General features: G+C 43.9%; 1 protein-coding gene across 5 annotated transcripts in view; it reads left to right on the forward strand.

Moving 5' to 3' along the window:
* The window catches only part of ppfia1 (PTPRF interacting protein alpha 1), a 44,695-nt gene extending 19,761 nt beyond the window's left edge, over positions 1–24,934 (forward strand). Inside the window, exons 10-30 of one of the 5 annotated variants that reach the window (XM_079287877.1) lie at positions 669–752; positions 844–975; positions 1,121–1,183; positions 1,483–1,562; positions 1,655–1,805; positions 4,184–4,407; positions 4,897–5,119; positions 7,341–7,370; positions 9,330–9,454; positions 9,567–9,739; positions 9,846–9,939; positions 12,664–12,745; positions 12,848–13,048; positions 13,357–13,419; positions 19,270–19,445; positions 19,834–19,931; positions 20,254–20,429; positions 21,138–21,206; positions 21,304–21,472; positions 21,649–21,713; positions 23,489–24,934. In XM_079287877.1, the coding sequence (XP_079144003.1) occupies positions 669–752; positions 844–975; positions 1,121–1,183; positions 1,483–1,562; positions 1,655–1,805; positions 4,184–4,407; positions 4,897–5,119; positions 7,341–7,370; positions 9,330–9,454; positions 9,567–9,739; positions 9,846–9,939; positions 12,664–12,745; positions 12,848–13,048; positions 13,357–13,419; positions 19,270–19,445; positions 19,834–19,931; positions 20,254–20,429; positions 21,138–21,206; positions 21,304–21,472; positions 21,649–21,704 (2,469 nt within the window). In that variant the 3' untranslated portion in view covers positions 21,705–21,713; positions 23,489–24,934. The remainder of the gene's footprint in view (positions 1–668; positions 753–843; positions 976–1,120; positions 1,184–1,482; positions 1,563–1,654; positions 1,806–4,183; positions 4,408–4,896; positions 5,120–7,340; positions 7,371–9,329; positions 9,455–9,566; positions 9,740–9,845; positions 9,940–12,663; positions 12,746–12,847; positions 13,049–13,356; positions 13,420–19,269; positions 19,446–19,833; positions 19,932–20,253; positions 20,430–21,137; positions 21,207–21,303; positions 21,473–21,648; positions 21,714–23,488) is intronic. The other 4 variants (XM_079287878.1, XM_079287876.1, XM_079287879.1 and 1 more) reach the window with 4 other exon arrangements.
* Positions 24,935–26,780: the final 1,846 nt, after the last annotated feature.

A 26,780-nucleotide genomic window follows, 5' to 3' on the forward strand; every position in this document is an offset into this window, starting at 1 on the left:
TGAACATGTTATATTATGTTATATAAGTGTTATTTACTGATTGTTCGTGTTGGAATACATGTTAAATATTTAACTGCCAAGTAATAATGCGTGTTTGATACTTACCTTTTTTTTGCATTGAATCATACTGGGATGTTTGCTGAAATTGATAAGATGGCCCTACCGAGAACATGTTCCACCAGCCGCCACTGCATTGAACCTTTTATTACAACAAGAAAAAAGCAGAAAATAACACTTTGATGAGCACGTCAGGACATCTTATTCTAGTCTCCCTCACAGGGAGTTCAGTACAAGTCTCTTCATTGTCGTTTCCTCGCTCGAACCGGAAGCTGTTCTGCGCCGCCATATTGACTGCCGTCCCAAAGCTCTTATTTCTGCTCTGAGGAGTGAGGATCGAGGAGTGAGGAGGGATCTCTGAGGAGCCATGAGCGAGGACCCAGATGATATTCAACACATATTGTGAATGCGCTGTCGACGCGTCTGAAGAATGCTCCTAAAACCTGATTAGAAATAACACTTAATCGCCACATCCAAATGTATATATGCAGTTTATATGACTCGGGTCATTGTCATATTGTGAATTATTAATGTGCATGTTGACGTAGGCGCTGAGAGGATTTAATATACTGAGACATGAAGGTTTTTCCTTTATCGTCGTTGAATTTCAGGCAGAGGAAAGACACGGCAACGTGGAGGAGAGACTGAAGCAGCTGGAGGCTCAGCTGGAGGAGAAGAACCAGGAACTGCTCAGGGTGAGGAAGAGGAGGAACCTGCCCTCACTACACTGAGACGGTCTGAACGAGAACCTTTCAATTAATAAATCACGTCTTTCTATTCGTACAGGCACGGCAGCGAGAAAAGATGAACGAGGAGCACAACAAGCGTCTGTCGGAGACGGTCGACAAGCTCCTCTCGGAGTCCAACGAGAGACTCCAGCTTCACCTCAAAGAACGGATGTCTGCTCTGGAGGACAAGGTGACGGGACACCAGTGTGGTGATGATGATGATTGACAGAGGCAGACGAGCTAAAGGACACTGCATCCTTTGCCCTGATGAATATTTAATATGGTCCCCATGCTATGTGGTTAGCAGCTTCAGCTTGTTTTCTGTCTCTTCTCAGAATGCCCTGATCAGAGAACTGGAGCACACCAAGAAGCTGATTGAGGAGTCTCACCATGAGAAGGTGAGGGGTGGTTCAAAGTGTCAGCTGACTCCTCCTCTGTGTCAATCCTTATACTAGTACTCTTATCAATACTGCTTATCCATACTCTTATCGGCTCTTTTTGATTATGCTATGAGGGAAGAAAGACAATTAATTCAGAAAAGGATCCACGTCTTTATTGTTCTTGTATGTAAACAAATAGTCTTTCTTAAGCAGCAATAGAATAAGTTAAAATCTTTCAAATACACTCAGCTCAACAGGGCATCCCTAATCTGTGGCTTATAAGGCGTCCTCATTGTCTGATATGTCCTCTCATACAGGAGCAGCTCCTGATCCAGATCGAGACCATGAGGGCGGAGAGCGAGCAGGGGAGGAGCCGGAGTAACTCCTTACTACACGGGTAAGCCAGGCGTCGAGGTGTGCAGTTCAGGGATTCACCCTCTAGACGCGGACTCTTTCTGATTGGTTGGTTTGATTCTTTTCTTCCCCCAGACGGTCTCAGCTGGGCAGCACTCCAGACTTCAGGTACCCCGTGTCTGCTTCCTCCATGATGGACAGTAACTCGGACCACTACGGCAGCGCTCTGGTGCTGAGGCGGCCTCAGAAGGGGCGCATGGCGGCGCTCCGGGACGAGCCGTCCAAGGTGAGCTCCTCGCGTTTAATCTGAGCTCAATGAATTCTGAGATCTCTATTTCCTCTTCTTCCGTTAAAGGAATGCAGCAGGAGCTTGTAGCAGATCAGTAGGGCTGTGCCAAATGTGCCTCATCACCATGAGAAAGAAAGAAATCCTCAAAACCAATTAATTGAATGACTGAATTACTTTTCTAAGTCATTTAACAGACTTGTGAGCACATCTGTGGTGTTTAACGTGGAGCTTTAATGTGTGATGAGAATATCAGTTTTATATCTGTTGATTAAATCAACTCATCGAACAGCTCACTGAGACTTTCTTTGGTTGAAGATTAACGTCCACTTAAAGATGCACTGATGACATCACAAAACTCATATTTCGCCATAACTCAAGAATAAGATGAGGTGATCTGTCCTCCTGTTCTCCTCTCCTCTCGCCTCCCCTCTCCCCTCTCTTCTCCTTCTCTCTCCTCCTCTCCTCCCTCTTCCTCTCCCCTGCTCTCTTCTCCTCTCTCCTCTCCTCTTCCTCTCTCCTCCTCTTCCTCTCTCCTCCTCTCTCTTCCTCCCCTCTCTCCTCCTCCCCTCCTCTCCTCTTCCTCTCCTCCTCCCCCCTGCTCTCTCTTCCTCCCCTCTCTTTCTCCTCTTCCTCCTCTTCCTCCCTCTTCCTCTCCTCTCCTCTCCTCTTCTCTTCCTCTCCTCCTCCCCTCCCTCTTCCTCCCCTCTCTCCCTCTTCCTCCCCTCTCCTCTCTCCTCTCCTCTCTCTTCCTCCCCCCTCTTCCCCTCCTCTCCTCCCTCTTCCCCTCCTCCCCTCTCTTCCGCCCCTCTTTCCTCCTCTCCTCTTCCTCTCTCCTCTTCCTCTCTTCTCCTCTTCCTCTCCTCCCCTCTTTCCTCCTCCCCTCTTTCCTCCTCTCCTCTTTCCTCCTCTCCTCTTCCTCTCTCCTCCCTCTTCCTCTCTCCTCCTCTTCCTCTCTCCTCCTCTTCCTCCCCTCCTCTCTCTTCCTCCCCTCTCTCCTCTCCTCTTCCTCTCCTCCTCCCCTCCTCTCTGTTCCTCCCCTCTCTTTGTCTCCTCTTCTTCCTCTCCTCCCCTCTCCTCTCTGTTCCTCCCCTCTTTCCTCCTCTTCTCTTCCTCCCCTCCTCTCCTCCCCTCTCTCTCTCTCCCTCTTCCTCCTCTCTCTTCCTCCCCTCCTCTCCTCCTCCCCTCTCCTCTCTCCTCTCTCTTCCTACCCTCTCTTTCTCTCCTCTTCCTCCTCTCCTTCCTCTTCCTCTCCTCCCCTCTTTCCTCCTCTCCTCTTCCTCTCTCCTCCTCTTCCTCCCCTCTCTCCTCCTCTCCTCTTCCTCTCCTCCTCCCCTCTCCTCTCGCTTCCTCCCCTCTCCTCTCTTCCTCCCCTCTCCTCTCTTCCTCCCCTCTTTCCTCCTCTCCTCTTCCTCTCTCCTCCTCTTCCTCTCTCCTCCTTTTCCTCCCATCTTTCCTCCTTCTCTTCCTCCCCTCCTCTCTTCCTCCCCTCCCTCTTTCTCTCCTCTCTCTTCCTCCCCTCTCTCCTCCCCCCTCCTCCTCCTCTCCTCTCTCTTCCCCTCCTCCTCCCCTCTCCTGTCTTCCTCCCCTCCTCTCCTCCTCCCTCTTTCTCTCCTCTCTCTTCCTCCCCTCCTCCCCCCCCCCTCCTCCTCCTCCTCCTCCTCTCCTCTCTCTTCCTCCCCCCCCCCCCTCCCTCCTCCTCCTCTTCCCCTCCCTCTCCTCCTGGTGATGACATGTTGGACGAACATGGATGTAAACTGCTTGGTGGATCCATTACATCGTGAGGAGTTTATTCTGGTTTCTTTGTACTGAACCTGAATTTCCGGCTTTAAACACAATGAACCTTTAAATAGGAACCAGCTGAGCAGCATCCAAATGTTGATTTAGTGAACGAAGCTTCAAACTATTTGTTACAGCCCTACGGATCTGTCGTTTACTTCTCTTGTCAACATGTTGAACAGTTTATGCAGCATAAGACGGCGTGTGCAGGTTCTGTACTTGGTGAATTCCTGTTAGCTGTTTTATAACTTGAAAGGTTTTCTTGAGATCTCTCCCTCTTTGTGCTGTTTTCCTTCCTCCACCTGTTTCTGTCTAATGTTTGAGTTCTTTCTGATGATTTTCTCCTCCTCCGTTTCTCTCTGTTTGCTTCCACTCTGGACTTCAGCGACATGTAAGTCAGTGTGGTGGAGAGAACAGTGGAAGTTACTTGTGTGGTGCATTCATGACAAATACTCAAGTACCCAGCTAACGTCCACTTCCCTCTCATATCCTGCTCTCTTTCCCCGTCTCTTTTATCCTTCGATATCTGATTCCCTCTTGGTATCTTTACCTCCGTTCCGCTCCCCTTCCCTGTTTCTTACCTGTGTGAATGAACCCAGGTGCAGACTCTGAACGAGCAGGAGTGGGAGCGCATGCAGCAGGCCAACGTGCTGGCCAACGTGGCCCAGGCCTTCGAGAGCGACATGGACGCCTCTGACCTGGAGGACGATCGAGAGACCATGTTCAGCTCGGTGGACATGCTGTCCCCTGGTGGCCAGGCGGACGCACAGACACTCGCCTTAATGCTGCAGGAGCAGCTGGACGCCATCAACAATGAAATAAGGTGCCGGCACACCAACCCGTGCTTGTGCAGGTTGTCATGCCTCTCGACTGCTCCTCTATGGAAACAGGACCATCATGACTAGAAGTAGAGAGAACTGGAACATGTCTTCAGTGCAGAATAACACAGTTGTGATGACATCCATCATTAAAAAATAAATAAAACGCAAGTTTAATTTTTGAAAATGAATATGATACAAATTGGAAAACAATGGAATCTACCGGTATATGTCCAACGTGTTTCAAGTGGACACGAGTGTTACCAATGTTGGGGAAAAAATGGAGGCTCCACCTGCTATAAATATAGAACTATTTTAACATCCTCTACTTCCAGCCTCCCCTCTCTCCTCTCTCTCTCCCCTGACCTCTCTCCCCTGTCCTCTCTCCCCTGTCCTCTCTGTCCTCTCTCCCCTCTCCTCTCCTCTTGAGCACATGGTTTTTTTGGGGTTCAGAGGGTGAAACGTAACTCCCTGTCATCCCTCGGTGGTCACAGAATGATCCAGGAGGAGAAGGAGAACACAGCCATCCGGGCGGAGGAGATCGAGTGCCGGGTGGGCAGCGGCGAGAGCCTGGAAGGACGTTTCCGCTCCATGAGCTCCATCAACCCGTCGCTGTGTCCGGGCTCCTCGCTGGGCGGCTCTCCTCCAGGCTCCGGACACTCCACCCCCCGACGCAGCCCCAACAGAGAACTGGACCGCATGGGCGTCATGACCCTGGTAAAGCCTCCACTGAACAGCTTGTTTGACTTCATTCAGTGTTGGTTTCTGTCGTGACATAAGTCCAGGAAGTCGTATTTATTTGTAGTTTTAGGTGCTTCCTCGTGTGTTCGTGCCGTCTCCTCTCACCAGTGTGGTTACTGTACTAACATGTGTGTAACCGTGTGTGTGTGTAACTGACCCTCGCTCGTAGCACTATAGCTCTGACCCGTACGTCATCCAGAGCTCCCTCTCCCAGCAGACAGTCACTTACCTGCCTTATGGTGCGACTGGCTTCAGCACCCCCCCTCACGCCTGTAGCTATGCGCCCTACTTTCAGGTACCTGCAGATCTCTCTCCACAGCCGGGTGGGTGCAGTCTTCCTCTTCCTCTTCCTCTTCCGATTTCTTTAAATACACACAAGACACCTTTTCCTCTTACTGTGTGCTAAACGCATCACTTTGCTCCCAGAATAACTTGTGATTGCACATTTGTCGAGGTGTGTGTGTGTGTGTGAGTGTGTGTGTGTGTGAATAAAGAGATCAGAGTGAAGATGAGAACTCGAGCAGTAACGCTGGTGTGAGGGACTTATGGTGCTGGAGATCCATTTATCTTTTGATTAGTTTCGTGCAACAGAAGTTTTTAAATGCAACTTGTGAACGGCTCCCTTAATACCGTTGGCCTTGCCGAAGGTACCGTCTCTCGCTTTTCCTTTCTATGAGGTTATAAAGGGTCTTATATGGCTTCACATCACATGTGTGATCAGAAGAAGACGGTTCATCACAGGATATTTAGTTATATTGACAAAGAACATGTGATCAAAGGGAGTTCCCTTTCAGGGTGAACATGAGCAGAACAAAAGCATTGCAGGAGAGAACCACCCAGTGGGCTGAGTCTCCTCCGGTCCTGCTTTAAGGGCCACGTTGGTTTGATCTGCTGTTTGTCCCACTGGGTCCTGCAGTACAGTCTGTGTACAATAGAAAGACATTAGGAACACCAGTAACTGAGCAGCCTGCATTATGAAGTACTCGTGTTAGCTCCAGCTCCTCTGTTTGCCTCCAGACGTTTGAAGACGTAACGCTGATCTGTGGGCGGAGAGTTTAGTTCTCGTTGGTTCTTTCCCGTGAGCGCCGGAGCTGCTGTTCCTCATCAGGCAGTCCTTTCAGGAATTTGTGATCTTGCGGTTGAAAGAATGAACTCGAGTCCGAGCAGAGCTGCACTGGTTCAGTGTTTGTGAGATTTACGGGGAGGAGAAAGGAGCGCTGCTTTGAGTTCATGAGAAACGACAGTCGGCCTCGACGTAGTTCAGATTAAAACATTGAATATCTGTGTTCAAAGCATTCAACCAGTCGAAATGTCCTGGAATAAGAAGGAAAGGAACATTTGGTGATAAAATGAATTCCCTCTTCCTGTTTCCTCTTCATATCTCTCTGATCTCTTCCCTGCTCCGGCCCCAGTGCGTCACATGAGGAGAGGAAATGACTGATTAGCTATTTTTCCTCCTGGGGGCAAAAAGAAAAGGAGCGTAGATGTGTGCCACGCTGATGGTTTATTTGCTCTGCTAATGCCAGGCCGGTGAGGAATGCAGGGGGGGGGACCCTCCTCCTCCTCCTCCCTTTTTAGGTGCTCAATGGAAAATATGACGAGAACGTCTTCGGCTTCATAAATCCAGGTGTCACACTTGTATCACGTTAAAGCAAAACTATAGCAAGCTCAGCAACAGGAGGTCTTCAGAATCTACAGATCGCTGACAGGATATTCAACCTCTGTTTCTTTATAATACTTTTAATGTTTGTACAGAGATAATGGAGTTCGGTTTGCAGCTTCCTGCCAGAAACGTCTGCAGTGTATGTTCACGTCGATGAGTTACCTCGTTGTCTTTTTGATTCTTCACAGTTCATTCTGTTTGTTCGCGTCCGTCTGCGTATAAACAAAGCTTTAATCATAAGTCGCCTGCTCGCTGCTCGGATACCTCGAGTTACTCAAAGTGGTTTCCTCGAGGCCTTGACTCCTCTTCCTCCCGCCGATCTCCTTCATCATCTTCAGAGCCGGGCTGCACCCGACCCGGCCTTCAGCGTGGTGCTTTTGCAGTGTCTCCTGCAGACCTCGTTTTTCAAAGAACTGCACGTCTTTACACAGTGTGTGTGTGTGTGTGTGTGTGTGTCTTTGATCCGCCGCCGGTCTGTTGTGCGTCTCACTAACGGCTTTTTTTTTCTCCTCTCTCTCTTCTGCCACGCTTCAGCCTAGTGACCTGCGGAAGCACCGCAGGAAGGTAAACTAGAGCGCTGCTGTAGTGTGATCCTCAATGATCAGCGTCTTCATCTCATCCAGTGCGAAGCTACACTCCTCCACACGCTCACAGATAGCACCCTCCACATTCCGAGGTGTTCACACCTTTAGTGGCATTATTGTGCTTCCCACGGCCACCGTGTGCTTTAGGTCTGCTGTTCTATTCTGGAGTTGAAACGATGAGTTGATTAATCGCTCGGTCGATCGAGAGAGAGTTCATTCGCAACACATTTTGATAATTTATTATTTGTTTGAATGTTTTTTCGAGCAGAAAGTGTTTCTCATTTGCTGGTTTTTGCTCATCAGATGTTTAAAAAACATCAAAGGAAAATTTGGGGTTTGGATAAATTATGCATTTTGTAACATTATATCCGGTTCTAAACATCTTAACCCTAAAGAGGACAAAAATGCCGTCAATTAAAACATTTAAATGATATTCCATCTTCACTGAGTTAATGTTTTACATCAGTCCCAATCATAACTCGGGTTGGGTGTCGTTTGGGTTTTTTCCGTTACCGGTGCTAAAACGATACTTTTTTCTTCAAATTGAACAATATATTAACTGTTTAAGGTATACTATAAATATAAATAAATACAAAACACTTGGCTTCAAACTACAGCTTCAAACTTTTTAACTATGAACAACATGTTAACTGTCAACAGTTTACAGTATACTTAAATAAATATAAATAAATACAAAACACACACATGCTGTACACACACAGCTTCAAACTTCAGCAATTATTTTGCAGAAATGTGAGCATATTTTCCTTCTCTGGCAAAATACGACACGTCTCATGACTTATTTTATTTTACCAGTTGGTGGCGGTAATGCGCCAATTCGTCGTTTGCCAACCGCCAGTACACCTCGGAGGAGAAGAAGAAGCTTTCGCGTGCCTGTGTTGTTGTGCTAAGCGCTAAATACCCCGTTGTAATAATACTATGAGTGAGGAGCGGAGGACCGAGTCCTGCTGCCAGGACCGAGTCATCAGAGTAGTGTCAAAGTATTTCAATCGGCTCAGGCACCGAAATCTGCGTTTCGGTCCGGTAGATACCGGACGTATAGGAACCCAATTTCGGTACCCAACCCTAATCATAACTACCAAATACTCATTCATTGTAAGAACTTTAACCCTTTAAATTCCATGACCTCACATAATGTCTGTGTGAAAATAAAACAAAAACATAATTATTTTCTGTAAATGATCATTTCTCTTCTCAAACATTAGAAACTCTCTCAAATCTGGTGGAAAATAGTCAAAACTAAAATGTGAAAGCACGACTCTAGATCTAGATCGAACAGAATTCATGATCTCGTTCTGATTAACGGCTGTAGGGTAACATGATGCTGCTTTGATGGGTTTAAATGTGAGTGTCTGTATGTTGGTGGTTCTTTATTATAGACTTATTACAGGAAGGTTGAACTCAAAAAAACAATCTGCGTTAACCGCACAATTAGTGAAGTGATGCATCAGAGCTTACATATATCTGACATAATCATACATAATTTGAGATATATAGAAAGTCACCCTGACAGTATTTCAATTCTACGTTTTTACAAATGTAATATGTCCCTAAAAAGTATAGATGACATGAAACACAGAACACATTTTAAATCCAACATTAGGTGAAACTGGTGAGGAGGTCGTGGGTCAGTTAGTCTCACCCAATGAGCAGTAACAGTAAAGCTGCTTCTATGTTCCTGCTATCGTGTAGTATTCACAGTTCACTAGTGTGTGTGTGTGTGTGTGTGTGTGTGTGTGTGTGTGTGTGTGTGTGTGTGTGTGTGTGTGTGTGTGTGTGTGTGTGTGTGTGTGTGTGTGTGTGTGTGTGTGTGTGTGTTGACGGACCATGGGGCGTGAAGCCGCTCGGTGCATTCAAAATGAAGCAGCTTTCTACTCGGCGGCTCTCTAACATGCGTCTCTTTCCCGCTGTAACGCAGTCCGCTCAGGACGACAAGGCCACCATCCGGTGTGAGACGTCCCCCCCCACCACGCCGCGCTCCATGCGCCTGAACAGGGAGGCGGGGCACACCGGCAGCCACGAGGACATCAGAGACATCCGAGGGTAAGACGCTGAAGAGACTCTGAGAGGAGACTTTTTTTTATATATTTATTAATGTGTCTTCATGGGTTCTATTCCGCGGTTCTCCTCACTTACCCCTCTTCTGGTCCCACAGCCTGGCCGGCCTGCAGGACGGCCAGGGGAGTAACCCCAGCAGCAGTAACAGCAGCCAGGACTCCCTCAACAAAGCAGCCAAGAAGAAGAGCATCAAGTCCTCCATTGGACGCCTATTTGGGAAGAAGGAGAAGGGCCGACCCAGCATCCCCAGCAAGGACTCCCCCGGCCAAGGTGAGACACCACAGGGGGTCTTATTCCGCTACAGAACACATGTTTCTGTAGCTGTAACGCCGCCCCCGTCAGATCTCAGGTCACGGTGTGTGTCTTCTGTTCCTAGCTGAGGCTCCTGAGGCACAGAGTTCTCCTAAGGATGGTGTAGGGATGGGAACCCTGGGAGGCCCCGCAGAGAAGAACAGGAAGCTGCAGAAGAAGTAAGTGTGGCCCTAACAGCACGATGAGATGCCGCCTCACTCTGCAGGATGCTGTTGGTGGAACGGACCGTAGCAGATTAATTACACAGTTAAAGACGGTTTTACTTCTGGTCGTTGTATTATAAATATGCGCCCAGTAGATCAGTGTTGATGCTACATTGTGAGCAACAAATCCGTGTTTAAATTTAGCAGGAGAGCTTTTTAATGTTAGCAGCATCGGAGCTAACAGCTAATGATGCCTTCAGGCTCTGCTCAGTGAACATGAGTACTGGCTGAAGGTACATTATAACGTTACCATGATGTGTTCACATGTCATCTGTAGAATGTAGTTTTGTGATAAACTTGAATGAATCCAGTAGTTTGGAGATGTTTTCACGTGAATATAAAACAGATATTAGAGATGAATTATGAGCCGTTTACCTTCCTAACACGAGCTCTAAGAACATTATTATACATCATTAAAAATAATAATGAAGAGATGTATTTATCAATAAAAACACAATCTTTAATCTTAGTTTGAATTGTTTGCAGCATAAATTACTTAAACAAAATAAAAAGTTTAGAACTTTTTCAGAGCTGTGAAATCATGTTTGGGACGGAGATGAAAACAAATAATCATAATAAATCATTAAAAATACGAATTAATTATTTTTATCAATAAAACAGTCTTATTTCCTTATCATTTGTATTGTTAGAAATAATAACTATAGATGAAAATAAAGAATCCTGATCAGTCATCTGTAGCAGTCCGCGTTACTCCTTCATTTAGTTGCTGATCCGTTGCTCCTTTATTTAGTTGCTGATCCGTTGCTCCTTTATTTAGTTGCTGATCCGTTGCTCCTTTATTTAGTTGCTGATCCGTTGCTCCTTTATTTAGTTGCTGATCTGTTGCTCCTTTATTTAGTTGCTGATCCGTTGCTCCTTTATTTAGTTGCTGATCCGTTGCTCCTTTATTTAGTTGCTGATCCGTTGCTCCTTTATTTAGTTGCTGATCCGTTGCTCCTTTATTTAGTTGCTGATCCGTTGCTCCTTTATTTCGTTGCTGATCCGTTGCTCCTTTATTTCGTTGCTGATCCGTTGCGCCTTTATTTCGTTGCTGATCCGTTGCTCCTTTATTTCGTTGCTGATCCGTTGCTCCTTTATTTAATGCTGATCCGTTGCTCCTTTATTTAGTTGCTGATCCGTTGCTCCTTTATTTCGTTGCTGATCCGTTGCTCCTTTATTTCGTTGCTGATCCGTTGCTCCTTTATTTAATGCTGATCCGTTGCTCCTTTATTTCGTTGCTGATCCGTTGCTCCTTTATTTAATGCTGATCCGTTGCTCCTTTATTTAGTTGCTGATCCGTTGCTCCAGACCGTGAGTCCCGTGGTCCTCACAGTGGTTCAGTGTTCACATCCTCACTCGCTGCCACCGCCTCACGCTCACTCAGCTCATCCACTTTCCACGACACGCCCACTTCCTTCAGTTACCTCCCACAGCTGTTTTATTTCCCCTAAATAAGTGTTTTGTTTGTTGCTCCCATGCAGCTCTTAAATGAGTTCATTCTTTCTCTTTTATTGTTTTGTCAACCTCCCTCTTCTTCTATCATCCCCTTCTCATTCCATGTGTAGTCCAAAGACGGGGTAAGTTGGTTCACGTTGCTTTTGCCTTTTATCTTCTTTCCTCTCTTGGCTTCACGTTGACCTCACCAGTAACTCCGAGGACCCCCAACAGCTCGTCCCTCTGACTGCCTGATGGCTTTTCCATGCTGCTCTTTACCTTGCTCTCCACAGAGGAGCCTAACTAACAGGCGTGTGTGTGCGTGTGTGTGTGTGTGTGCGCGCTGCTTTTTAGTGAGTGACACATTTTCCTCTGTTTTCCTGTTGGTGCATGAAGTTGCTACTCTGGGAAAGATTGAGAATAAATAAAGTAATTAACAATCAAAGCAAATGAATGAACTGAAACGAGATCCACTGGAGGTGAAATAGAGAATTTAAATTGCCGTAACAATAAAAAGCTTTAGATTGTTTCGCAGGTTTTCTAAGCTCACTAAAAACATAGTCATCGCCAGTAATTCATCTTCAGAGTCTCGGCTGAAGCATCCACGTTTAAAATGTCACCGTAATCCAAGACTGATGAGTTTCCTCAATCTTTTTTGGCAGATCGGCCAATCGGAGGCTGTGTTAGTTCTTCATGTTTGATGCGTGGCACACTGCTCCATCTAGTGGTGCAAGTACAACCTCTCCCTCCATCTGGTAGCATCAGTTGGGACCTGTTGCTGTGAATCAAACAGACCTCTGAGAGAAGCTGAATCAGCATCATTCTCTGCTGAACATGACTGCATGAAGTGGACGTACAGAGTAGAACGCTTCCTCTCTGCATGTGATGTCCCTACAGTCATAGAGGAATGCATCTGTACGGTCGTGCTCCTCCACGTAGACTCCTGAATCCTGAATCCAGTCGCCTCCCGGAGGCCCAGCTGAAGACCCATCTGGTTAAACCTGGAGAGTAGAGGCCCTGATGAAGGTTTTCCAGATGTGTGTTTGAGTCTTTCTGGGTTTCAACTGCTTTGTTTCCTCTCAAACAATTGCTCTCCGTTCTGAGGATGCATGTCGGTGATGTCTCCGGGCTTGTGTGCTCCTCTGTTCCAAAGGTGGATTTGATGGAGTGCATATTGGGTTTTTTATGATGGCTTTGTGTGCATGTATTTAGCATATTGGCTTTAATATTTCCTTTGTGTCTCAGGCATGAGTTACTGGAGGAGGCTCGCATGCAGGGCCTGCCATTCGCCCAGTGGGACGGACCGACGGTCGTGGTGTGGCTGGAGGTACGACACGGACTCAATAGATCGGACAACCATTTAGAACAGTGGTGTAACGGACAGGTGAACTTACGGCACTGTGTCTTACCCCCCCCCCCCCCCCCCCAGCTGTGGGTGGGCATGCCGGCCTGGTACGTGGCTGCGTGCCGCGCCAACGTGAAGAGCGGAGCCATCATGTCGGCGCTGTCTGACACGGAGATCCAGAGAGAGATCGGCATCAGCAACCCGCTGCACCGCCTGAAGCTCCGCCTCGCCATCCAGGAGATCATGTCGCTCACCAGCCCGTCGGCTCCGCCCACCTCCAGAACGGTACTGACGGGCTAACATGTCGATGTCAACACGCGTCTTAGATTACTGATGATATAAAGAAACTTTGCTGAAGTCTTGAAGATGCCTTTAAGCTCTCTGTCTGCTCATTCTTGTCGTCTGACTCAGCACTTTTAATGCATTTTAACAGCGTATCATGATCTAACGACGGGATCACACTATGATTCCGGTTTAATTCTTTCTCTAACAGTGATGAAACCTTTTCCTTGATCTTCTCTCTTCCTGTCCTCCACCATCACTCCTCACTCACGTCTCTCACTTGTGATTTGGGGGGTTTGTCAAACGATCAGACCACAGGAAACGTGTGGCTCACGCATGAAGAAATGGAGAATTTGGCAGCCACACCTCCCACGGTTAGTCTTCCCTGATTGGCCGGTGTCACTGGTGGCCTCTTGCTTCTGTGCTGACCGTCGGGTCTCGTTCCAAGTTGCCTGTAGGACGGTCACACCTTCCTCTCTGCGTGCACATATTAATATTCAACACTTGAGTGTGAATCTGGAGTCTCATTGGGCAACTTGAAACAAGACCTTTCTGTGAGTTCGTGATTTCTTTCTTCCTCGTTGGTGTTAGTAGTTTCCTGTCTCTTCCTGTAGACCGTGTGCGCATGCGTGCTGTATAGTTGCTCAGAAAAACACCTGCTGCCTAGTTTACTGAGATGTCTAGGTCTGAATAAATAAAATATTATTATTATGAATAAATAGTGTTTGAACATCCGGACCATGAAGGACGTCCTCCCACTGTTACTGTTCTGTTCTTAAGTTTTCTGTTTATTGACCCACAGTGTTTGGGTTTAGCGATATGACATCATCAATGTATAGTTGTTACGAGGTATCTTCTGGCTTTATCTGTTCCTCTCTAGTTGTGTTGTATCTTCTAGCTTTATCTATTCCTCTCTAGTTGTGTTCTATCTTCTGGCTTTATCTATTCCCCTCTAGTTGTGTTGTGTCTTCTGGCTTTATCTATTCCTCTCTAGTTGTGTTGTATCTTCTAGCTTTATCTATTCCTCTCTAGTTGTGTTGTGTCTTCTGGCTTTATCTATTCCTCTCTAGTTGTGTTGTGTCTTCTGGCTTTATCTATTCCTCTCTAGTTGTGTTGTATCGTCTAGCTTTATCTATTCCTCTCTAGTTGTGTTGTATCGTCTAGCTTTATCTATTCCTCTCTAGTTGTGTTGTATCGTCTAGCTTTATCTATTCCTCTCTAGTTGTGTTGTATCTTCTGGCTTTATCTATTCCTCTCTAGTTGTGTTGTATCTTCTGGCTTTATCTATTCCTCTCTAGTTGTGTTGTGTCTTCTGGCTTTATCTATTCCTCTCTAGTTGTGTTGTGTCTTCTGGCTTTATCTATTCCTCTCTAGTTGTGTTGTGTCTTCTGGCTTTATCTATTCCTCTCTAGTTGTGTTGTGTCTTCTGGCTTTATCTATTCCTCTCTAGTTGTGTTGTATCTTCTGGCTTTATCTATTCCTCTCTAGTTGTGTTGTGTTGTGTCTTCTGGCTTTATCTATTCCTCTCTAGTTGTGTTGTGTCTTCTGGCTTTATCTATTCCTCTCTAGTTGTGTTGTGTCTTCTGGCTTTATCTATTCCTCTCTAGTTGTGTTGTATCTTCTGGCTTTATCTATTCCTCTCTAGTTGTGTTGTGTTGTATCTTCTGGCTTTATCTATTCCTCTCTAGTTGTGTTGTATCTTCTGGCTTTATCTATTCCTCTCTAGTTGTGTTGTGTTGTATCTTCTGGCTTTATCTATTCCTCTCTAGTTGTGTTGTGTCTTCTGGCTTTATCTATTCCTCTCTAGTTGTGTTGTGTCTTCTGGCTTTATCTATTCCTCTCTAGTTGTGTTGTGTCTTCTGGCTTTATCTATTCCTCTCTAGTTGTGTTGTATCTTCTAGCTTTATCTATTCCTCTCTAGTTGTGTTGTATCTTCTGGCTTTATCTATTCCTCTCTAGTTGTGTTGTGTCTTCTGGCTTTATCTATTCCTCTCTAGTTGTGTTGTGTCTTCTGGCTTTATCTATTCCTCTCTAGTTGTGTTGTATCTTCTGGCTTTATCTATTCCTCTCTAGTTGTGTTGTATCTTCTGGCTTTATCTATTCCTCTCTAGTTGTGTTGTATCTTCTGGCTTTATCTATTCCTCTCTAGTTGTGTTGTATCTTCTAGCTTTATCTATTCCTCTCTAGTTGTGTTGTGTCTTCTGGCTTTATCTATTCCTCTCTAGTTGTGTTGTGTCTTCTGGCTTTATCTATTCCTCTCTAGTTGTGTTGTATCTTCTGGCTTTATCTATTCCTCTCTAGTTGTGTTGTGTCTTCTGGCTTTATCTATTCCTCTCTAGTTGTGTTGTATCTTCTGGCTTTATCTATTCCTCTCTAGTTGTGTTGTGTCTTCTGGCTTTATCTATTCCTCTCTAGTTGTGTTGTATCTTCTAGCTTTATCTATTCCTCTCTAGTTGTGTTGTATCTTCTGGCTTTATCTATTCCTCTCTAGTTGTGTTGTGTCTTCTGGCTTTATCTATTCCTCTCTAGTTGTGTTGTATCTTCTAGCTTTATCTATTCCTCTCTAGTTGTGTTGTATCTTCTGGCTTTATCTATTCCTCTCTAGTTGTGTTGTATCTTCTGGCTTTATCTATTCCTCTCTAGTTGTGTTGTATCTTCTGGCTTTATCTATTCCTCTCTAGTTGTGTTGTATCTTCTGGCTTTATCTATTCCTCTCTAGTTGTGTTGTGTCTTCTGGCTTTATCTATTCCTCTCTAGTTGTGTTGTGTTGTATCTTCTGGCTTTATCTATTCCTCTCTAGTTGTGTTGTATCTTCTGGCTTTATCTATTCCTCTCTAGTTGTGTTGTGTCTTCTGGCTTTATCTATTCCTCTCTAGTTGTATCTTCTAGCTTTATCTATTCCTCTCTAGTTGTATCTTCTAGCTTTATCTATTCCTCTCTAGTTGTATCTTCTAGCTTTATCTATTCCTCTCTAGTTGTATCTTCTAGCTTTATCTATTCCTCTCTAGTTGTATCTTCTAGCTTTATCTATTCCTCTCTAGTTGTGTTGTATCTTCTGGCTTTATCTATTCCTCTCTAGTTGTGTTGTATCTTCTAGCTTTATCTATTCCTCTCTAGTTGTGTTGTGTCTTCTGGCTTTATCTATTCCTCTCTAGTTGTGTTGTGTCTTCTGGCTTTATCTATTCCTCTCTAGTTGTGTTGTGTCTTCTGGCTTTATCTATTCCTCTCTAGTTGTGTTGTATCTTCTAGCTTTATCTATTCCTCTCTAGTTGTGTTGTGTCTTCTGGCTTTATCTATTCCTCTCTAGTTGTGTTGTGTCTTCTGGCTTTATCTATTCCTCTCTAGTTGTGTTGTGTCTTCTGGCTTTATCTATTCCTCTCTAGTTGTGTTGTGTCTTCTGGCTTTATCTATTCCTCTCTAGTTGTGTTGTGTCTTCTGGCTTTATCTATATATATGCACACTGATATTACACCATTGTTCTGCATTTGATACAGGTTATGTAAACGTCTTATTGTGATGACTCGTGGGATATGGAGCATTCTTTATTGGACACGTATACAGCACATTTACAATATGAGTCACACACGAGTCCGTTTTCATGCATCGCCGTGAAAGGATGATGCATTGCATGTGTAACTTTGAATTAAAGAACAAAGTTTAGCAAAACAGCGAGTGTTCACCACTGAGCAGTGAGAAAGAGGGAGATTAAAATGAATGAGGACTTGTTGAATGCTTTGCACGGCTGCATGAAAACAGGAATATTAATATTCATCAGCCATGTTAACATCTTAGTAGGAATATTGTCTTTATTGGAACAAGTGCAAAAATAACCTGAATATTTTGTGCACGTAAACAGTCAGTGATGAAATAAATCAAATTAGCTTGATTTACAAAAAAACTGACATTCCTGTCTGGTTAGTTCTAACGATAGTTTCTGAATTAATTTACAGAAAAAAATGTAGTGTTCTGTTTTCTACAGTGTTTCGTCCACAGCGCCCACTCGTTTAGTTTCTGTCTCTTTGCACATGAAGCTGCTCTAACCCACCCTGCTGCCTCACTAACCCTCACCTTTCTGTTCCTCTCACCATGCTCACTCTAACCATGCTAACACCAGGAGGATGACGAGGGCAGCTGGGCCCAGGTTTGCACCCCCCCCCCCCTCTTAACAACACCGTCCATTTACTCAGTGTTCATTGTTGTAAGCATCTCTTTGAGTAGACGTCACAGTTTTCCCTCCGTATTTATTTCCAGATCACTTTTCACTCATGCATGTTCGTTCGGCTCGCAGCAGAAACATTTGAACGTTGAGTCCCACTAACAGACAAACATGAAGTTTGATGCGTTTAAGTTTCCACAACCTTAAGAAGACGTTACGGTGAAGCACAGGAAGGAACCGCTGATGCACAGTTTGCATAAATGAAGAAGTCAAGCCTCTCTATTGCGGTTCGACCCGACTGTGAAATATAATAAATAATCCTCATTATCCAGAGACACCTGGTTTTAAAGAATTGATCATTCTAGTCTCAACTTAATGAGGAGAACAAACCACAACAAAAGAGCCTAAACTATCCTTTAGAAAAATACAACGGAGAATAATGACAAGAAGAGCAGAAACACAAACCAACCAGGAGACAGTGCTCACTGGATTACATGAAGAGCAATACAGAGAGACTCAGTCAGAAGATCTTATTCTCATCACGTCCACTAAGGTGACCAGAGACCAACTTATGATGAAGCTTAACTCTGCAAACAACGTGCATGCATGTAAAAACACCTCAAAGCATCAGAAGAGTAAACAAACAGCAGATACTGTAAACAGGTTCAACCCGTACAGTAAAAACCGTGCAAATGAATCGGCATTGTAGACTCACTGGAACACAGGCCGTGTAATGTACTGATTAAAGATTCATATTAATACCGTAAGATTGAGAAAACACAAGTAGTGTGATGTTTATGTACTTAAAGGCAAATGTATTGTTCTAGTGAAGCACCTGTTGGACTACTTTATATTTCTGTCATAATTATATTTTACATCAACAGTTCATGTTAGAACGGTTAACGGTACTCTGTATACATATTGAATAATCTTTGCAGTGTGTCGACCTTTTTAAAATCATTAACCAACCGTCTCATTGTAGGAGTTTAGATAACTGAAAGACATCATCTTCAATATCCTGGAGTAATAATTAGCTTCCTGTTGATCTCACGTACATGCGTGTTCAGCAGCGTCGGAAATACACGAGGGCAAAACTGCCCCTAAGAAATATCATTTTTCCCCCGATATCACTCGGGGAGGGGCAAAAAATGCCCCCGAAAAAAATGGAGCGCTTCTTAATCAGACCTGAGACTGCGAGACTGCGGTCAACTCAGCAGACACTCACATGTTAGTGCACCTCTATGCTGACATCCACGGTAAACGCATTCAAACGGCACAGATCTGGAGCGAGCGAAGGACTTTGAAAGTTAGCGGAAAGATTAACGTGAGACAACATCCGGTTTCTTCAGACTAACATCCGGTTTTCAGAATAAGATGCCAACAAAGTATAAATATTGCATAATGTAAATTAGATTAAATGAATTATATTCACATTAAGTATAAAACATGCTGCCTGCATCTCGTGAGTTAAAGGGAAAATACACCTAAATTGTGCGTACAGTGTCTTTATTCTTTGATTTGAGGGTTGCTGGAAATGAATAATACCTGACTGACAGTCAATTAAGATATTTTACGAAGTAAAAACTTTGAACTGAATTTGTACCTTCAAATGGCACATTTTTAAAAATGTTACGGTGCTATAAAAATGTTTTTCTCAAAAATTCCATACAATGACTGATGTATATGTAATCAAGGCATCGTTGACTTAATAGTTGTTAATAGTTGTTTAAAACATTTAATAACAACAATAAATAAGAATAAGAATACAATTGAACATGATTGTCTGATTTGTTTGTTTTTGTTAAATAAATCTAAGAAATCACTTTGAATCTGTAGACTACTGCCTAATCTTATAATTGCCATTTGATGACAATTGCTCATATACTGTAAGCCTAAATAAGTATATGTATTATTTTGAACAAAGGTTAAATGTTATTTCACAAGTTTCAAAAAATGCCCCCAATTTTTTGAAAATGCCCTGGATCTCAGTCAGTGGGGGCAAAAATTGCCCCCAAAAAAAAAGTGAATTTCCTACCCTGGTGTTCAGTGATGTGTTGTGTGACCGCAGACGTTGGCGTACGGAGACATGAACCACGAGTGGATCGGTAACGAGTGGCTGCCCAGCCTGGGTTTACCTCAGTACCGCTCCTACTTCATGGAGTCGCTGGTGGACGCCCGCATGCTGGACCATCTCACCAAGAAGGACCTGAGGGGGCAGCTCAAGATGGTGGACAGCTTCCACAGGTAGCCACTCACAGACGCCACAGGAGGAAACATGGTGTTTAATGCACACGAGAGGAAAGAAAACATTTATTTTACTGCTTTGTGTATTTACGCATGTAGATTTCTACTAAATTCACCAAACGTTTCCGTTAGATAACGCCTCATTTACATGTTTAAACATAACATTTCATAAAACTTGTAATACAATAAATACTCCTCTTAATGTGAGTGAAGTGGTGACGTTTCATGGTGATATCTAAAGAGACCAAAGTGACTTCAGCCCACATCACTAGTACAGTCTGTGACCTCCATTGTTGTCCAAAAACAGTGCAACTCAAGAATGAACATCGAAGTAACGAGAGATGAGCAACCAGAGGGATGTGAATGAACATGTGTGTTTGTGCAACAGGAACAGCTTCCAGTGCGGAGTGATGTCTCTGAGGAGGCTCAACTACGACAGGAAGGAGCTGGAGAGGAGGAGGGAGGAGTCTCAGCTCGAACTCCAAGGTCACAATTATAATACATTCAATTCAATTTCATAACACTTCATTATTAGTATTAATGAAGTGTAATAATGTTCTTAGAGCTCGTGTTAGGAAGTTAAACAGCTCATAATTCATCTCTAATATCTATTTATAGTAACGTGAAAACATCTCCGTCAAACTACTGTATTTATTCAAGTTTATCACCGAAACTACAGAGGAGGAGGAGACTTAATTTTCCTCTGGTGATTCATGTGTCATAAATCCGTCTCTGTCCCTTTAAATGACACTGAGACGCGATGTTATACGTGGTCAGTGAAGCTCTCGCGCTGTGCTCGTCTCTTCAGAGGTGCTGGTGTGGAGTAATGAGCGTGTGATCGGCTGGATTCAGGCCATCGGGCTGAAGGAGTACAGCAGCAACCTGTACGAGAGCGGAGTCCACGGGGCGCTGCTGGGCCTGGACGAGACCTTCGACCACAACGCTTTGGCTCTACTGCTGCAGATCCCCACGCAGAACACGCAGGTACACGCCGCCCGTCAGCTGGTCCACACACATGCTGCAGCCTTCAACATCATGTGACTGGAGACTCATCAGTGGTTCCAGATGTTCGTGGTTCAACGTTGTGTGATAGTGATACTCGTTACAGTACGTCTATAAAACGTTACGTTTCCACTGAAAACCCTGTGGCGCTAACGTTAGCAGAGAATGTTAGCATACCGTCTATGCTATGCTAGGTACTGAAGGTTTACTGAATGTATTGTAGTGATTGTAATTCAGGGTTCCCACTGAGAGACCTTTTTGTTAAAGAGTAAAATCATTTTTATGTAACCAGATACAGCAGCTATATCGATTTTGCCAAATACACAAGACTCCATTGACAAAAACAATTTAAAAACCACCTTGGTTCATCTTTCTACTTTTTCGACGTACAACAACACGGGTAGAGTGAAAATAAACCTTAACTCAGAGCGTTGTTGGGGGAAATCACCTGTAGAGCCAGAATATTTAGTTTAATAATTAGCCCTCCTGCTGAGTTCAACCTGAGTTCAACCTGAGTTCAACCTGAGTTCATCACTGCTCTGGTCTTCACGATGTAGCATCATCGGGGATCGGCCACTAAAAGCATTCCTGCCGATCTTCAGGCAGTCGTTCAGCCCTAGAATTCATTCAGAGTTCAACGGGTGAATTCATTAACGGTCGACTCGTCCTCCTCTCGTCTCTCTCTCGTAGGCCAGAGCGACTCTGGAGCGTGAATACAACAGCCTGCTGGCCATCGGCACAGACAGGAGGATGGAAGAGGTGACGAACACAAACGCACTCTCCAACACAGCAACACAAACTGAGTGATGAATCATATTATTTAACACGCCGCCACCTCTCTCTCGCTCTCTCTCAGGACGACGATAAGAACTTCCGCCGAGCTCCCTCATGGAGGAAGAAGTTCAGGCCCAAAGATACGCGGGGGATGTCCTTGGGTGCGTCCGACACTCTGCCCGCCAACTTCCGAGTGACCGGTAGCGGCGGGGGGTCTCCCTCCATGCAGCCAAAGAGGAGCCCGATGGAAGGTAAGCGGAGCCAGAAGTGTGTGCATGTGTAATATGCTCCGTCATGGCTGCTACTGACTCGAGTAGAACTTCTCGTGTACTCTTCTCGAATGGCTTTGCTGCTGTGCCGTTTGTTTTATTGTGCTGTGACTAACGGCATGTCCTTTGCATGTGATTCTGCCAACATGGAAACACAGGAAGTCAGTCTATACAGAGGCTGGACACTGCCACAGTCAGGACCTACTCTTGTTAACACACAACGGTAAGCATCAACTCTGCAATAATAGAAGTACACTCAAAGCACACACAGTATGGCTGTTGCTTCACTGCAGATTAGGGGTGGGGAATCGATACACAAACGCCGTATGTCAATCTTTTATAATATAAACTCTTAATATTGCAATTAGGGATGTCGGGATTAACCGGTCAACTGCAGTTATGAGTCAGGTTTAATAGAAAGTGACCAGAGAGTCATGCGACCCTTTGATGAATAAAAAGTTATATTGGCCGATGACGATCGGTATATATATTCAGTAAATATATGAGATCTGAAGCTCGACGTTGATGCTTTGTAGTCACCAGTCTGATGTTGATGTCATCTGTAAAATGTAGTTTTGGTGATGAACTAGAATAAATCCAGTAGTTTGAAGGAGATGTTTTCACATGAATATAAAATAGATATTAGAGATGAATTATGAGCTGTTTACACTCACTAACACGGGCTCTAAGCTCATTATTATACTTCATGAATTAAACATAATTATGAGATTTATTATCAATTAAAATACAATCTTCTATTTCCGAATCATTTGAATTGTGTGCTTTATGTAAATCCCCACTATAGATGACTAAATCAAAGTGAAAGTAAATGAGTTGGTAATAGATATTTTAGTTCATTGGCTATAGGCATGTTTAAATGGACTGATATGAGATGTGGAAACTCTCAACAGATAAAACAGAAAAACTGCATATTTTGTAGTTGAAAATAGGTAATAAATCACATTATATTGCAATGCTTGATATTGTAATACTCGCAATATAAAAATCGCAATCATGTATCAAGACTGAAGTATCGCGACATCGTATCGTGATTTAAATATCGTGATGTCATGACTGAAGTATCGTATCATCAGAATATATCGTGAAAATATTGCATTGAGATAATATGGTATCATGAATTAAGTATCGGGATAATATCGAATCATGATTTAAGTATCTTGATATTATCGTATATTGATTTAAGTATCGGGATAATATAGTATCCTGACAACATCTTATCGTGACTTAAGTATCGTGAGAATACGTATCGTGACTTAATTAAGTATCGGGATGATACCGTATCGTGACTTAAGTATCGTGATGATACCGTATCGTGACTTAAGTACCGTGAGAATACGTATCGTGACTTAAGCATCGTGATGATACCGTATCGTGACTTAAGTAGCGTGATGATACCGTATCGTGACTTAAGTACCGTGAGAATACGTATCGTGACTTAAGCATCGTGATGATACCGTATCGTGACTTAAGTATCGTGATGATACCGTATCGTGACTTAAGTACCGTGAGAATACGTATCGTGACTTAAGCATCGTGATGATACCGTATCGTGACTTAAGTAGCGTGATGATACCGTATCGTGACTTAAGTACCGTGAGAATACGTATCGTGACTTAAGCATCGTGATGATACCGTATCGTGACTTAAGTAGCGTGATGATACCGTATCGTGACTTAAGTACCGTGAGAATACGTATCGTGACTTAAGCATCGTGATGATACCGTATCGTGACTTAAGTACCGTGAGAATACGTATCATGACTTAAGCATCGTGATGATACCGTATCGTGACTTAAGTATCGTGACGTAATTAAGTACCGTGATAATGCGTATCGTGACTTAAGTATCGTGTATCGTGGGGCCTCTATTGATTCCCACCCCTGCTGCAGAACTGCTCCTCTCTTCTACTGTACTTGGCTTAAATAACGCATGTTGTACGCCTCCTCCCTCCTCTCCTCCTCTCTCCTCCCCTTCTCAGTTTATCCTCATTATTTCTATAGGTAACCGCTGGTCTGAAGATGAGGGGGAATTCCCTGCATACAAGACCAGGATGATGAACTGAAATGACACTAAAAACAACGTTTTGTTTTTTTCTGTCATCACAGAGAAAGACTTTACTCACCAATCTCAGTATCCCTAGTGGAAACTTTTTAGATTTATCTACATTTGTTATTATATTTATGTAAACCAATGGGACATTTAATTGATTTTAGAATTACTATGTAATCCCTTTTTTTGCCTCTATCCCGTTAATCAACCCACTTTTAAAAAAGAAACCTTTCTCCACTGTGCCCGAGCGCATTAAAAGCTAAGCTTTCAGATGTATGTAACTGAATGTTTCTATTGTCTGGAGTTTGTATATTTCTACCAACAGACATTTTATCTTTTCTTTTTTATAACCCTGATTCTATTGACCAGATGTACGTTTGTTTTTTTTGTTTCCTCTTTCTTTGATTTGAACTTTGATATGTGACATAACTTAATTCATATCCGTTGCCCTTTGTAGCTGTTGTAATATTTTGTAGCGTGTTACCTGTGATGTTGTGTGAAAGCAGCTCTTAGGCCGACGTGTGAATATCGAGACAGATTGCTGGACTGTTTCACAAACTGCTCGACACTGTGAGTCCTCCATCGCCGCTACAATAACTGCTGGCACGACCGGTGGTGGTGACAACAGATATCATGTGATTGATATATATATATATATATCTATCTCTATCTCTCAATCAAATGATATCTGTATATGCAAAACCAAAATGAATTTTAAGAATTAAAGCCATATAACGGTAGCGGAGGAGAGAACCAACAAACCCTAGAGGGCTTCTTTCACTGCTAGATGGAGGTTTCTCAAGTTGAAGGTTTCTCTAGTTGACCCTGCATGTGGTAACTTCTCCTCTTATCTCCACCCGACCACACACCAGCTCGCCCCTTTAACAAAAACAAACCTCCCTCACACTCACACACTCGATGAAACTCCTTCGATGGACCAACTTCACTGAGGCCTCGGTCGCTCCCCGCTGTGACTCGACGGTGCGATCCCCCCACATACCTTTTTCTACGAAGATTTCATATCGAGCCTTACCGCTTCCCAACTCCTCTGTCCTTATTTATTATCGTTTGCTCCTGTGAATGTAGCGACCCCCCCCCCCCCCCCCCCGTCTCAAACACAGGTTCCACCGTTAGTTTTCACGGCACATGAAAAGGAACCGCAGACTCTTCTCTCCACCCGACATGTCGTGAAAGCTTGAAGTAGAAATGCTTTTTCTCTGTTTGTGATTCAGTCATTTATGCACGGATCATGTTGCGGTTTCTGTTCCCCGTCTTCCCTCTTGTAACAATGATGTACAGTCTTGAGTACTTATACTACTTTTATCACAATATTATTTATTGCTTACTTTCAATAAAATGCTGAAACTCATTTTCCACTGCAGATAAAGACTGAAGCCTCTTCCTGTCCTACTTTTGGGTTCTTCGAACAAAGTCCTTGAGTGTGAATCTTATTTGTGACATAAAGTCGAAGTCTTTCGGGACGCGTTGCCATTATGAGTGGACAGTTCAGACGCGTCATTTAACGGCTCTGTTGCCAGAATCATTTCCAAGAAGTGTAGATTGGTGTTAATTATAAGGAACATTTAGACATTGTTCAGCCTGCACAATTCAAATAAATGATCCAGATAATTAAAAGTGGAACTATTCAGAGTCTCAGTTCCAACGGGTCGGTATTTTACAGGGAATTACTGTTTTATAATCGCAAACCATTTATAAAGAATTCTCACCCTTTCATGTTTTATTTTATTACATTGTATCCAAGCAGATTTAAGGTTTTTGCCACCGACCAACTGAAAAAGACTCGTCTCAAGTTAAAATGTAATAACTATCTCCAAAGTCCTCTAGATCAGTGATTCTTAACCATAGGGCCGCGGCCCATGATTGGACCGCGAGCGCCACCTAGAGGGCCGCGAAAAACTTTCAGTTTTGCACCTGTGGGCCGCGAGGGCCGCGGGACCGCATAGGTTATCAATTGAAGACACCAGAGATATTACTGTTATCCATGAGACGCTCAGTTACGATACAGCTTCCCACCACCTGGTGGCGGTAATGCGTCAGTCAGTTGTTTCACAAGCTGCAATAAGCAGAAGAAGACACTCAGCTAGCCGCTAGCCAAAGTTATGGATAAGTTATTAAAAAGAAAAAATGAAGACAACAGTGGTGCCATACCCCCCAAAAGTCTAAATGTGTGCGCAAGTACAACCCTGACTTTCTTAAGTACGGCTTTGTGAACGGAGGCAACGAGGCAGAGCCGAGGGCTCAGTGTGTGGAATGTGAGCTAATGCTGTCAAACGAAGCACTGGAGCCTTCAGAAATAAAGCGACACGTAGCGACGAAACATCCAGCGCTCGTGGGAAAGTCTGTTGGGCTTCTTGTTGTGTATGCAGGTTTACATACACATGATAATAAATGTCTTTGTGATCATCACATTCTATCATCTCATTTATTTAGCAAGGGTTTTGCCTGTTCAACACCGGCATCCTCGATCCCCTCCCCTTCCGGTCCTACGGCTTGTTTGCGCAAATACGTCACAAAACATGTCCGTGTTTGGTATCCCAGCATGCCCAAAATCCTCATCTTTGCAAAGAAATCATCGATTTTCTTTCATTTCTTATGGTTTATCCACAAAAGGAGCCCACACACACTGTCCAAAGTCGCCATAACCGCTCCAAGTCGTATCTTGCAGCATTTCGACGGAAAAAGACACATTACAGACCCGACAACGTGCTAGCGGATGTTACCATGGAGCTACTGCCTTCAGAAAGCGCTGGTACTTATAATACAAACCTTATCCTCCTCTTCCATAAGCCGTCAACCAACGTTTGCGTAACTGAGCTATTCTCATTCTCGTTCGTGCGCTCGTTCGCAGCCATTAAGCACAGCAAGTCCGCTACTCACACACCATGTCTTCCACCATATATACATAGTTTTTGCAATTTGCAAAGGCTAAAAATAAAAGGAAAATAATATAAAATCACAATATAAAGGGAGAAACACCTTTAGTGTGTCAGAATATCATGTGGGTACCATGTGTCCATTTGGGTCTCCAAATGTCCTTTTAGAGCTCCGCCTGGATCTCTTCATGGAAGAAACTCTGTAGAATGGTCATACTTTGTCCAATCTTCTTCAAATTTGAGGCAGTTGTACACTGATAGTGTAGTTACAGCCCAATACTGTCCTTTACCTGTACAGATACAGCCACCGGCAGTTATTTATGCTGA

Source organism: Melanostigma gelatinosum, assembly GCF_949748355.1.
Source record: "Melanostigma gelatinosum genome assembly, chromosome: 2".
In the NCBI taxonomy this organism is placed as follows: domain Eukaryota; kingdom Metazoa; phylum Chordata; class Actinopteri; order Perciformes; family Zoarcidae; genus Melanostigma; species Melanostigma gelatinosum.